This window comes from Macaca nemestrina, chromosome 13, assembly GCF_043159975.1.
Source record: "Macaca nemestrina isolate mMacNem1 chromosome 13, mMacNem.hap1, whole genome shotgun sequence".
NCBI lineage: Eukaryota > Metazoa > Chordata > Mammalia > Primates > Cercopithecidae > Macaca > Macaca nemestrina.
In genome coordinates this window covers 55265093-55279440 of record NC_092137.1, presented here as the reverse complement: position 1 = coordinate 55279440, position 14348 = coordinate 55265093, and the positions used below count along the sequence as shown (strand labels likewise).

Below are 14348 nucleotides of genomic sequence, written 5' to 3'. Positions count from 1 at the left end.
TCAAATTCTCACTTCCGGAATTACACTTGGGGAGATGAAGGATCATTTTTTTGAAATGTTCATATTCTGTTTTGGGTCCGGGAGAAGGGACGCTAGTGTCTGTTATCTGATACATTCAAGCTGCTCTTCGATAGTTCCCACTGCTCTGTGTGGGTGCAGAGCGCAGTTCAAGTACAGGGGCTTCCAGAGACCACGATGATGAAGGTCAAAGTTTCCTCCTCTCCGTGGGACAGGAGTGGGCTTCTCACCGTCCACATCTGGGAAGAAGTAGGGGTGGGGGCCTGGAGATGATGTTTCACTGAGCAAAATGGTACCACTTCTTCATGTGGAATACGAAACTCTCAGGGACTCATCATCTTTGTTTACCAAATGCCAATCCACTTGGGGGCCTGGACGGCACAGGTGACGGCTTCACCCCGGAAAGCCCTGACTCGACATACGTCACGGGAAGTGGAAGAAAGAGCACTTCATCATCTATCACAGCAAATGGGTTTGCTGACTTCCAAAGTGGCCAATTTAAACCCACCCAAATGCTCAAGAACCTAAAGATGAAAGATGGTGTAGATACACAAGGAAGGCGTGTACTGCTACCAATATGATGGCAGGGCTAGAAAGTGAAGAAAATATATACACAATGTCAAGGTCCTCCTCCCTCAAATACACACAAATCAACATGTGCCCAGTGATTTCACTGGCTAAATCTATGTATGAACAACTACACAGAATTGACAAAGAGCAAGAATTTAAAATGAAGGGTTTTTTTTTTCTTGAGGCATGAGCAAATAAGGCAAAATGTGAACCTGTTTAAATCTAGTGGTAATGGTATAGCTTTCTGTTAATTTCTGAATGGTTCTTTTTGTTTGAAATGTTCATTTTTAAAAATCTGAGTCATCATGTGGTTTGAGTATTTTTTTTTTCTTTTTGAAATGGAGTCTCCCTCTGTTGCTCAGGCTAGAGTGCAACTGCACGATCTTGGCTCACTGCAATCTCCACCTCCCGGGTTCAAGCAACCTCAAACTGGGTTCTCCTGCCTCAGCCTCCTGAGTAGCTGGGGCTACAGGCACCCGCAACCATGCCTGGCTAATTTTTGTATTTTTAGTAGAGACGGGGTTTTGCCATGTTGGCCAGGCTAGTCTTGAACTCCTGACCTCAGGTGATCCGCCTACCTCGGCCTCTCAAAGTGCTGGGATTACAGGTGTAAGCCACCTCACCGGGCCTGGTATTTTTGTTTACTGTTTAATTGTTTTCAATCTCATTATAAATGTGGCTAAACTGTCAAAATACAATTTGAAAAATCCGAGCTGTTAAAAAATGGCTCATTGTAGAAATGAACAGGCAAAGTTCTGTGCTTTCTTCTTGGTTATGGTCTCTAAGGAATTCCTCCACTCCTTACACCCTGTCTCTGGCTTCTCTCCATGGCTCTCGGTTACAGAGGCTGGTGTCAACATGGAGGCCTTCTCTCTAAGGCCTACGACAAGGTGAGGTCAAGCTCCGGTCAGAAAGAGAGAAGGCTCTGGCTCTGGTAACTGAGCCTGAGCATTACCAGGCCTAACTGACACCATGCTGGAATTGGGAGAATGGCTCTATAAAGGAAGGAAAATGCTTAAGCTTTTGGGCATCTGAAGAGTGGGGAAAGCATGTAAAAAAAAAAAACTAAAAGAAAAACCTGTATTTTTAACCCCCTGGTCACCTGTGGAGAGGTTCTGAACGATGCCAGCCGCCGCCGTGTGGAAGATGATGTCGGTGCCATCATTAAGGTAATGCAGGTTATTTCGACAGTCGAATCCTCTGTAGCCAAACACATGGTCTAGAGCCAGCTCCTGCATTCACACACACAGATCAACATGACCCTCACAGGAAGGAAGGGAGAGCCGAGGAACACACCCACATCGCGTGAGCGGCCTCGTGTGTCCCGGGAATGGTATGGCTGGTGAGGCCAACACACGCTTACTGAAAACATTCTGCTTCTTGACTGGCTGAGAAAATGCAACCCCTTCTTTAGTTTTCTGAAATGCTGGGGTGGCAGGCTAACACACAGAATCACCGCGACTTTCCAAAAAACCCAGATTTACTTCCTGGCTGTCGTGCCAAAGTCCAGAGATTTGATGCCCTGTCAAATGTACCTAGCAGTTTTGTGTCTGTGCCTTGGCAGGCACTCTGGGTGAGCTGAATGGCGGCTCAGAGGTTTGCTCTAATAAACTCTCATCAACGCGCCAGGGCGGGCAGAGCAAACACAGAGACAAAGGCCATGCTCGTTCTGCCGCCTGGTGCTTGCTCTACAAAGTCACTACATATGTGCTATTTTTCCCTCCCAAACTAGATACTGTTAGGGTTTCTAGTCTTTCTCTTCTTCCTGTCTTGTCTTCTAAGACAAAGAACAGTGGCTGATTCAGATCAGTTCTTAATCCAACACGGACCTCTCGGGCAGCTCCTCTGTGCCCAGCACGGTGCAGGTGCTAGGAGGCGGTAGAGGCAGGGAGGGGCAGGAAGGTTTCGCGTGAGAAGCATCAGGAAAGACTGCACAGAAAAGACACCAGGGAAGGTCTTGGAAGGACCAGGGTGCTGGGAGCTGGCAGGAGGAGCCTTCCAAGCAGAAAGTCCCAGGCAGCTTCCGAGAACATAAGCAGTGGGTTTGTGGGGCTGGAGATTTGCACTGTGGTGAGGAATCATAGGCAGTAAGCTTAGATGGTGGCTCTGGGTAAGGTTTTGAAACCATGAACTTGAATCCCATTGGCAATGTGGGACTCTCCCAGGTCTGAGGGAGAGGGGATAGAAGAGAGCCAAGGGACCTACTCCATTTCACTTAACTGTCTTTGGGACGTGCAGATGGGGCTGTCCACCAGGTAGGTCTTAGAACGTCAATATCAAATTAAAAGTAATTGTTTAACTTACCTCCACCAGTTTCTTTTTTTTGGTGATATTGTTCTTCTGCAGTTTCTCAGGCTGGGGAGCTGCTCGGCTGACGGGTGGCCTGGAAGAGACAGCGGCCAGAGGAAGCACAGCGTTGAATGAGGGCTGCAAGGCCACCTTCCTGGTGCAGCCTGTCTAGGCCAGTGCCGGCCTCCTCTCTCCTCCCGCCTGAGGCCCCTCCACCTGGATCTGTTCGGTCCTGCCCTCCTCTCCCCCTCCCCACCTGCCGTGGGACCTGGCCTGAATTCACAGGCACTGGGTTGGACCTCGTCCCTCTGCTTAACCTTCTCCTGGGAGCAGGAAGACCACATGGGCTTGAAACAAGAGGGGCTTGTTTCAAAACCAAGGAGCAGCCTGACCATGAAGGGAGAAAGGCCACATTTCCTGGACTTGCTGACCTTTTTCAGACAGGGATGTGCTCATGTTGTTCAGAATTAAGTTGTCAATGGCCGTGGTGTGGTGTGAAGTGGCACTTACAAGCCAGGCTTCGGAACGGGCCCTAAGGACCACGTGCCAAGTGCCTAGGTCAGCCTCACTTCTCAAACAGGCAGGCAGGAAGCGGAGGGACAGGAGACAGACAGCACTCGCGCCTCCCACTCCGCCCTCGCCTCAGGACTCGGGTCTGCCTTCAGCTGTTACCACACCAAAGGTTGCTTTTCCCACCTCAGTTTTGGGGACTGGGGCCTCCAAATTTAATGAAGAGATTTTATAACGTGTAAGCCCTAATGGAATCCTAGATGAGTAGACCAGTTCTTGGTCATGTGGGGTTTCCTTAAATGAGATTTCTCTATGGATGGGTCGAGAGAGAGAACTGTACCAGCTCCCACTGCATGTTCCAAAGTAATTAGTTATTGCTCCCGGGATATGCAAAGAGGAGGATTACCTTGATCCCCTTGTAAGCAGCAAACAAAGCCAAGTGAGAAACTTAGTACAGTTTAGAGCCGTATTAGCAACCACCTCATTCATGCACAAGCATTTTCCAAGTGAACAGACATTCCTGTGTGGCACACACCATGCTTCCCCGGCATGCCAGCAAAGAACTAAAACAGAAATGAAAGAGTGCACCAGTCTACAAATTCAGAAAGCTCATACCCCGGCGTCTCTGGGCAAACTCTGCACTAAAGCGCCTACAGAATAGGGAGAGAAAAGGAAGCTTTGTCAATGCTTCCCGCACACTCTCTGTGACTTTACGAATGCGCCCGGGGACTCTGCTTACTTTAGAGTGTGCTGGGGAGAAACTTGCTGTCAGAAAAACAATGACATCTTCCTGGATGTCGTGGGGAGTTATGTACAATGGATACTTTGTTTCCAAATCAAGTTCAACTCATAATTTAGCCTAATAATTCCCAGTGTTTCTTGGTAGGTCAGCTTGCCTGCTCCAATGGCTTGCGGGGGTTCTTTTTGTGTGCAGGGGAAGACAGGGTACCTTTATTTTCTCAGAAACTCTTCAATCAAAACATGTTATGCAATCATAAGTGATAATTGGACCAAATGGTATTATAATCACCACTGAAGAATGGGTAGAGAGCGCATCTCTGCAAAACGACACCCCCGGCTGACATCATCGCCACCAAATTGAGCAAAATTGGGAGACTGGGGGCATGCCAGTTCTCACAATGAGACACTTCCTTCACATTCATTATCGCTTCCCAGGACATCTGCTCTTTCTTCTGTTTTAGTGGGACTTTCAAATGAAATCCGTGGGTTTCTTCTTTCACCTAAGAATGTTTAAGTGTATGACAAAAGCAAGCCAGGGGCTACGAGGAGAGCAAGAGGACACTGGAACTATGGCATGGCTCATAAGGCATAATTCGAGGATAAACACAGGGCTCGTTTTCAGGGGACACACAGGTTGTATAATATGTAATATATTATACAGTGAATATAGAGTACGCATACAAGCACAAACACCGTGTACTTATATATACAGGAGATTGTATATATATACACAGAGGCAATCTGATGCTTTTTTTTCACCTTGATTTTCAGAAAAAAACCGAAAGGTAAAGCAATCTCAATGTTTCTTTCTCATTTCGCAAGCATATGTTTACAGCTGTATTGCTTCAAAACTGAAGATGAGAGGAGCAAGGGGAAGAAACCTGCATTGTGGCAAATTCAGCGGATTTTAAGTATTGACCCTTTGCGGTTGTGGGTTCCGCGTGAACACTTAGTACTGGATGTTCACCGAACACCTGTGTTTTTCTCCAGAGCGGTGTGAATACTTACTTGACAATTCCCTGCCTCCAAAGGAAAGCAAGTTAAAACACAATACAAGTATTAAAGGCTTCTTTCCAGGTATCTATAAACAGTGTTCATAACATCAAATATGGGAGGGACTGCCAGAGGCTTCACACACAGCCAAACACTGGAGGTTTAACATTTCTCTGTGGATCTAAATCCTTCTAGATTCAGATTCCATCAGAAATGGGGCTCTGAAAAGCTTTGCTGAGGTGGGAAAGAGTGGAGGCATGAGGACATTCACTCACTTTCAGTCCCATCAACTCATTAGAGTTGGTCATTCCCAGCTGTCATTCCCAGCTGTCATCCCCAGCTTGGCCCCGCTGGGTCTCCCTGCCAATGCCCGGTTGTGCCCATGGCCTTCCTCGCACTCCTCGCGAGGAAGGCCATGGGCAGAACCGGCCATTGGCAGGGAGACCCAGTGGGGCCAAGAGCTGGGAAGGTGAGAGGGTGAGAGACTGGAGGTGGGAGGAGCAGAGACACAAAGGGGCCTGGTGGGGCAAGTAGGCTTTGAGGTGATTGGGGGGGTCAGGGAGGGGGGAATAAAGGAGGAAGAGCTTCCATTGGGCAGGAAATTTAAGGAAGGAGCCTGGCAAGACAGCAAACAAACTGGATAAACAGGGGAGAGGGTGGCAGACAGGTCTAAGCTCTGGAGAGCAGGAGAAGCCTGCCAAGGAAGACACAGTGAAGGCAGGAAGCCCAGGGAGAGGCCTGTGAACTCCAGCCTGGGGCTTGGTGTTGAGTAACAAGTCGGCCCTGCTCTTCAGTGCCTGTGGGGAGAGTCACAACCCTATACTCCCTGTGGGAACAGGTGGCACATTCTGTGGGCAGGGCAGGATCATGGGAAGGCCAATTCCTGCTGTCATCCCACTGCCCAGCAGCTGGGCTGCTGAAGAGAAAGCTTAGACTCAGCTGAAGATGTGGGGAGTGTTATCCTGACAGGCGCTCTTGCCCTGCACAGACCCCCAAGGCAGGCCAATGCCTGGGCACTTGTCCCTCCTTTCCCCCTCCCCAAGGCACTGGGCTGACAGAGCAAGAGGTGGAGCAGAGCACACAATGACCTGAAATGTGTAAGAGCGTTCACGTCCAATGTGCTCAGGGAAGCTTCTGAAACCACTGAGGTCACGAGTCAGTTGCAACCCAAGATAAAGTACAACATGAGAGCCAACTGGGGAGTGAGGCTTGGACAGCCTGTGAGAAACCAAGTCGTTCCAACCAGTTTCTATAAAGAGGGGTGTGGGTGTGAGTGTGGGAAAACTCAGATCCATCTAGCCAAGAAACGCAAGTTTGAAGTTGTTTTGAGTCGTGTTCATCAGACAATATTCAGTGTCCTTGGAGGAAACAGCTTTCTTCAGCTTCCAAAATGTAGCATAAAATACACCAAAGGTTTTAGGATGTCTTGGGAAATCCAAAGGGGAGGGGGAGGGGGAAAGGGAGAGGAGAGAGAAGGCAGAGAAGGAGGGGAGAGAGAAGAGGGAGGGGGAAGGGAGAGAGAAGAGGGAGGGGAAAGGGAGAGAGAAGAGGGAGGGGGAAGGGAGAGAGAAGAGGGAGGGGGAAGGGAGAGAGAAGAGGGAGGGGGAAGGGAGAGAGAAGAGGGAGGGGGAAGGGAGAGAGAAGAGGGAGGGGGGAGGGAGAGAGAAGAGGGAGGGGGGAGGGAGAGAGAAGAGGGGGGGGAGGGGGGAGGGGGGAGGGAGAGAGAAGAGGGAGGGAGAGAGAAGAGGGAGGGGGGAGGGGGGAGAGGGGAGAGGGGAGGGGGAGAGGGGAGGGGGAGAGGGGAGAGGGGAGGGGGAGAGGGGAGAGGGGAGGGGGAGAGGGGAGGGGGAGAGGGGAGGGGGAGAGGGGAGGGGGAGAGGGGAGGGGGAGGGGGAGAGGGGAGGGGGAGGGGGGAGGGGGAGGGGGGAGGGGGAGGGGGGAGGGGGAGGGGGAGGGGAGGGGAAGAGTGGGGGAGGGGGAAACAAGGGGGAGGGGAAAACAAGTGGGGGAGATAAGGGGGGGAGATAAGGGGGGGAGACAAGGGGAGGGGGAGACAAGGGGGAGGGGGAAACAAGGGGGAGGGAAGAAGGGGAGAGGGGAGAAGGGGGAGGGGAGAGGGAAGAAGGGGGAGGGGAGAGGGGAGAAGGGGGAGGGGAGAGGAGGGGGGAGGGGAGAGGGGAGAAGGGGGAGGGGAGAGGAGAGGGGAGGGGAGAGGGGAGGGAAGTGGGAGGGGAGGAGGAAAGTTGGGGGAGGGAAGGGGAAAAAATCTTAGGAAAAATCTCCAAAGCCATGGGGCCTCTCTGTTATCAAGACCAAACTTGACTGTGTTAAGTGCAGTCTTCAGAACTGGACTCTGCTGAGAGTATTCCTAAGAACTGGACTCTGTTAAGTGGATTCCTATATCTTCCAGAACCATGTACAGAGATGCTTAGTGATGGGGCTGATGGAAAGGATTCAGGCAGAACTACAAGATGTCCTGAAAGAAAATGCTCTTGAAAATGAGCATACCCTCTTGAAAATGCTCTTGACTGACGCTATCACACAGCCTTGTGGTTTTTTTGTTGCTGTTGTTTTAAAAATCAGGATATCATTTTAGACTTGGCTATTTTAGGTGAATACAAAGTTATCTGGGTGAAAAAATGAGAGCCCAAAGGGTGGAGTGAAGGGAACTAAGTAAAGATGGGCAGAATACTGAAGAGGCCACTGTGATGATCCAAGAGAGGAATGATGAGGCACTTGACTGGAGCAGTGGTTGTGGAGAAGAAAACAGGGGCATATTTAAAGAAATACTGGTTGAATATACTTCGCAGCACTTTGTTACGGATTGCTTTTATGGGATGAACTAGGGAAAGCAACCCAAGGGCAATACCAGTTTTCCGGGCTTGCATATCCGGATAGATGGTGGCATCATAGAATGAGACAGAGAGAAAATATGAATGAGGGAAGGTGATGAGTTCAGTTTTGGCATGTTGAGCTTTGGACACCCGTGAGATAGCTTTGTTAGTTGAAAGTTCCACTGACAGATGGGAGTCAGTGATATGATCCTGGGAATCACTAGCCAATGGGTGGGATATGAAAGATTAATTAAGAGAGAGGGTAGATGGTAGAGGGTGAAAAGAGGCCAGCCAAAGGTAAAATCCTGAGGACCAACAGCATTGTAAGGGGCTGGAAGAGGAAGCAGAGGTGAGACACTGAGAAGAGAGAGGGAGGCATTAGGAGGGCCAAGAGAGATTCTTTCAAAAAGACGAGAAAAGTATGTTTATATTCTTCTCCAATATGCACTGTCCAATTCGGTAGCCAATGCCACATGTGGCTTTCAAGAGCTCGAATTGTGCTATAACTGTAAAATACACCTGGAATTTGAAGTCCTATTGAAAAATTTTTAAAAGAATGTAAAATATAATTTTATATTACATATTGAAATGTTTTTTAATATATCAAGTTAAAATATATTATTCAAATCAATGTCACCATCCCAAATTTTCTAATGTGCCTGCTAGAAAATTTATACCTGTGGCTCACATATTTCTATTGGACCATGCTACTCTAGAAGAAACAAGTTCTTTTAGTAGGACAGAGAGAGGTCACTGGACTCAGGGGTTAGAGAGCCCGCATGTCAACAGAATGGCAGGGACAGAGGACAGGTGAGATAGGATAGAGACTGAAGAAAAGACTGGAAGGCCTGAATGAGAAAGGAATAAAGTTGGAGGGAAGGTGAGGGCAGAAATGTGTGTAAGTTGAGAAGATCAGTCAAAGGACCTGTTTTTTTCCTGAGGAAAGTTGGGTGGAAAGTTGGGAGACTGACATGGGAGACATGGATGAGGGGACAGATGATGAGGGAGCACGGATGGACAAGAGGCCAGGGCCAACCACCAGGTGAGGGACCTGTCTCGAATAGGAAAAGGGACTTACTTCCTCTGAGAAGAGAAGGAAGAAGGTGAATGGCTTATGTGAGTGAAGCATGGGAAGCAAGATGGAGGAGAGAAAGAAGCGCCAAGATGGAGTGCGTGCCAGTGGCTTCTGTTTTCTCAGTGAAGGAGGGGCAGGAGGTTGAGAAGGGATGAAACCTGGATGACTGCTGAGAAGCAGCAGAGAGAACCTACCAAAGAAAAGGAAGAAAATGAGGCAGTAGCTTGGAGGGGCACGTGGAGCAGCCAGGCAGCCTCTCTGCTGGTGGCCATCTGTGCCAACGTGGGACTTGCTATCAGAAGAGTGGAGAGAGGTAGGTGGTAGGAGGAATGTAGGGGAGAAGGGCCAGCAGGACTGGGAAATGGCATTTGAGCAGGCACAAAAAGTGAGGCCAGGAAGGGCTGATGAACTTGGGGGAAAATGAAGGTATCTAGGCACTCATTTGTCAGGATGAAGATCATGTGTACTCGGGAATGAGCAATCCAGAGGACAGTTGGTTAAGACACTGAGGGACAGAGGAGTTCCAGGTAATGATGTAACCCAGGGCATGGCAGGAGCTGGCTGGGGTTGGCCAGCTGACCATGAGCTGAAATGCTCAGAGACAGGAAGTTGACAGATGACAAGAACAGGAAGGGGCAAAAGATGGCAGAGCACAACACGAACTTCAAATGAGCGGGAGGGAGTCGGGTAAAGAGCATGCCAACATACTTTAAACACACCCACAAGAGCACCCTGATCCTCCACACCTTTCACTCCTGCAAATGCCTCCTCGGTTACCACATCTTGACCACACAGTAATTGACAAGAGGCGGGTCAGCACCCCCGGTAGTTCCCATTCCTCCCAAATGGAGAATCTGTGAGATGTTCAGACACTTGCCTAAAATAATCAGACCCAACTCTGCCACAGTCTTCGGAGAGACACTCCCTTTTGACAGAAAAGTGCTTACATATTTTTGAAGTGTTCTTTTATCTCCACAAGTGAGTAGGTTTGATTTGATGATTACACTGTGGGAGTGTGATTTCCTAGGCACATTAATCTTTTCTAAAAATCATTTTCCATCACTTTACTTCTGGATTTTTATACACTGGCTACTCTTTGTCATCAAAAGTGAACAAACTATTCTATAATGAACAGCAGGTTTACTTCCTAAAATTATCAGATAGAAGTCATTGCTTTGCTTCAAACCAATACAGAAAATCAAGGGGTTTGAATAAAGAAAATCATTTATAAAAATAGCATCATATTCACTTAGAAAAAAATTAACGAATGATTCAGCTTTTAGTGGAGTTACCTAGCTAAGCAATAGGTCTAGGAGATGATTAATTTCAGCACTTCTGGGTTTAATAGATATTATAATTTCAGTCCCTTGCATCTTCATACAGAACAGGAGTCTTGCCATTCTACCTGCTTGCCACAGCTCTGCAGGCAGAACTCTTGCAGAATGAAGGGGTGGCGTGAAGAAGGTAGCTTAGAGAGAAGGGCTCTGGAGCAGGAGTGCTCCTCGCCCTGTGTGCATTACGCGTGTGCCATCACTCTCCCACAGGGAAGGCTGGGCTCAGCTTAAACAACACACATGCAACCGCAGATCTCTGTACCAACTCTCAGGCTGGTAAGGTCAGCCTGAGTAAGGGCACTCCAGCCTCGCGAATGGGATGGAAATGTAGAACTAGAGGTTCCTCCCCATTTATTGGACCAAGCTCCAAGATAGGATTGAGCAGTTTTCATCAATTTCCAAATGGTAAATTCAGCAGCACTAGCTTAGCAGGATCGTCAGTTCTTAGCAACTCTAACAATACAGGCCCACAAAGCAGCTATTGATCAATGACAACAAAGGGCCTCTGTCCGGCTACGCTGACGAAGGAGCTGGGAGCGCAGGCTGCTCATTTGCCGTTGACACTGTGCCACTTCACCATGCTCATCGTGCCTCAGGCGAGCTTGAAATTCCCACAGATCTCCTGATTAAATAAGGTGTTTAAAAAAAAACTGGGGGCAGCTTCCACATATGAGTAGCAGAAGAAAGGATTTTGAATGGTCCCAACACAAATAAATGACAAATGTTCGAGGTGAAAGATATGCTAATGATACTAATTTGACCACTATACATTGAAAGTATTGAAACTATTACCTTATAAACATAAAATTATTGCATCCATTAAAAAATTAGAAATTGAAAACCAAATGAGGGCAAATTCTCCCAGATTTCTGTCTCCAAGCACAGCATAAAAGGTTAGAAGGAAAACTGGGATTACTTATATATGGTGATTTGGCGACTGAAGGAAATCTATCTACATCCTTTCCATTTTCTCATAGTCACTTGTGAACACATTCTTTGCTTCACTGTAAATCTGCTGACAAAGCAGCTTGGTGTGTACGATAGGCATGATGGCCACAGTGACACAGAATCTTCTTAAATAGATTTAAACCAAACAAACATTATAATTCCTGAAGGACAGATACTACAAAGATTAAAAAGTCATTTGCCAAGTGCAGTCCCAGGGCCAGTTGGGGCATTCTGGATTCTACATGAGTCACATCATTTCCCACAAAGACCATCCAGAGTTGCTAATGAAGTGAAGGAAAAAGTGTTGCTGACCAAGAATGGACTTGCACGGCATTTTGAAGACAGATTACTTAAATATTAAGAGAAGCAGGCTAAGTAAATTCATCCATTCAGCTATTCATTGGAAAAGTATTTGTTTGCTGGGTACTAAATGCAAGGCCCCGTGTTAGACACACAGTGGTCCCATGGTAGATACAGTACCAACCACTGGGGAACTGATAATCCTACACAGTTTATAATCCAGTGAAATTTTATACTAATGCCATAGACTCATATACTAAGGAATCAAGGATTAAAGAAGCTATTAATTTGGAGTTGAAACTAAAACATGACCAAAACAAACAAACAAAAATCTCCGAAACCCCATAAAAAATTTTTAAGCCCACAGTATATAGTTTTCTTTATAGAACTTTCTTTTTGTTTCAGTTCATAAACCCATTCAAGTCAACTCAGAAAGAATGAGATAGAAGATAGGTTTTAAGCCCTTATCTATTCAACTGTAAGCACGGTCTAAGAAAAATTCTGGAAAATGCTAATGCCAGAGTGGAATTTTGAGGTCATTTGGTGCTAGCGCCTTTCAGTTCACAGGTAAGGGCACCACCATTTATAAAAGGCTTAGAAACTACTTCTAATTTTGGTTTGGTAAAAGTTCCTTGGTTTCCTAAGGAACATATGCCATAGACTGACAGTGAATATATTCCACAAGGACTAAAATATTAATGTAGAATATTCACAGATTCCTCCTTTATAATCTGCTGCTAAGAATAATTCTGGCACCGCCTCCTCGTGTTTGCTTGTGCCGGGCCGCTGAGATGACTGGAGAGTGAAGTTGCCTCTGTGGTGGAAGGCAGTTTGGGAAGTGAAATGGCTCCTTTCCCCTCTCTTCACAGAGAATTGGGAGAGGAATTCCACTTGGGACATACCCCCAGACTTGTATGGGGTGCCCAAACCTCATAAACCAGGGTGACCATCTCTTGTGTGAAAGTTGTTAGCCTCTGCTATTGCATGGAGGGAGGGTTGGGAGGGTTAAGAGAGACCGAGCAGAGCCCAGACAGGGGCACTGCAGGGAGTGGGGAGGATGAGGCCCACCCTTCAGGATTCTGACTTGCCTGCTGGTCCACAAGTGGGGGCTACTGAAAATGATGGAATGCTGACAGCTGGGATCAGCCAAATGTGGGTGCATATCGCAAGGGGCTACTGGTACCTGGGAATGAGTCCTTGTCCATGGGGACTGTTGGAAGCACTACTCATCCATCCACATGGAAGTAAACTTACAGCAGGTAAGACAGAGAAAGGAGAGTTGCCTGATCCTCTAGATCCCTCCTAAACATCTACTATCACACATTCCCTGCCAGAAAAAGCAGAAAATTACCCTCAACACCACTGAGATGCAGTCTGGGGTAACGGCTTCTCCACTTCAGACCACTGTTTGGAATTGCCTAAAGGCAGAAGCCAGATGGAGGAGGCTGCAGCCTGAGCACTGGAAGGGTGACCAGTGAGGCCAGCTGCTTAGAAGCAGAGATTTCCTAGCTGGATTATGAATTTTAATGACAAAGTGTCAACAAGATCTCAGCCTTTGATATCTAATCCATGAGCTAGACTGAAAATGAACCTAAATCTTGTTAAGTTGTTAAGGAGTCTATTTATTCATTCAACACTTATTTACTAAATGCCAGCATGTTCTAGATTATAGAGATAAAGCAGGTATAAAACAGGAATTTTGCTTTCACAGAGTTGACAACCTACTTGGAAGAGGAGAGCTTTATGTGTAACCCTGATCAGGTCAACAGCAAGAGCCTGTGATTGTTCAGTTCTTAAGGCAACTCACAGGTCTCCCACCAACAGAAATGAGATAATAAGGAAACCAAAAAGGAAGCCCTCAGAAATGCAATTCTCCCCAGTGCCAATCTCAGACTTGGCAAGACAGAACAAAGGCAAACAAAATCTTCTCAGAGAGCAGAACAGGTACAGCCAGAAGATGGCCAAGGAACCCATCACATTGTGCTGAAGAGAACCTCAGACAGCCTGAAACCTGGGCCTGAGGCAGGGTCTGTTGAAGCCAAAGTCAGTTAGTTCCCATAGTAGACATGTCCAAGTGTGTTAGAATTGTTTTGTAGTAGTTACTTACACTGCCTGAGCTGGTAGGCATGTACTCAGATTCTCCTAAACATTTGGGTATGTGTTTCAGGAGGAGATGGTAGAAAAGTATAAAATACATCTCAAAGAAATAAAGGAAGTCTCTGGTGCTTGGAAAAATGCTAATAAGCATGGCTGTATGTCTCACAGGGGCATGCTAAGGACTTGGGAAGCCCTAACAGTGCTGCCTAAAATAATGCTATTAGCTCCTGCCTTATGTAACTGTAACTATAGCTTTCTGCATACCCTAAAATTAGAGAAACGTCATCTAACTTTTTTTTGAGATGGAGTTTCGCTCTTGTTGCCCAGGCTGGAGTGCAATGGTGCGATCTCAGCTCACTGCAACCTCCGCCTCCCAGGTTGAAGTGATTCTCCTGCCTCAGCCTTCCCCTGAGTAGCTGGGATTATAGGTGCCTGCCACCATGCCTGGCTAATTTTTGTATTTTTAGTAGAGACGGGGTTTTGCCATGTTGGCCAGGCTGGTCTTGAACTCCTGACCTCAGGTGATCTGCCTGCCTTGGCCTCCCAAAGTGCTAGGATTACAGGTATGAGCCACCACACCCGGCCCCACCTAACTTTTATACAATCACTTTTCCATCATTCACATCATTAACATCACTG

The 14348-nt window shown here is 47.3% G+C and overlaps 1 protein-coding gene across 8 annotated transcripts in view; it reads right to left on the bottom strand.

The window, feature by feature from the left end:
- Window positions 1-14348, bottom strand: part of LOC105465044 (EMAP like 6) — a 257059-nt gene that overhangs the window by 19801 nt on the left and 222910 nt on the right. For 6 of the 8 annotated variants that reach the window (XM_011713242.3, XM_071076695.1, XM_071076694.1 and 3 more), the window contains 2 exons: window positions 2893-2971; window positions 1691-1820 (listed from right to left, as the gene is read on the bottom strand). In XM_011713242.3, the coding sequence (XP_011711544.2) occupies window positions 1691-1820; window positions 2893-2971 (209 nt within the window). Of the gene's footprint in view, window positions 1-1690; window positions 1821-2892; window positions 2972-3793; window positions 4038-5136; window positions 5152-14348 lie in introns of those variants that run through there. The other 2 variants (XR_011611730.1, XM_071076699.1) reach the window with 2 other exon arrangements.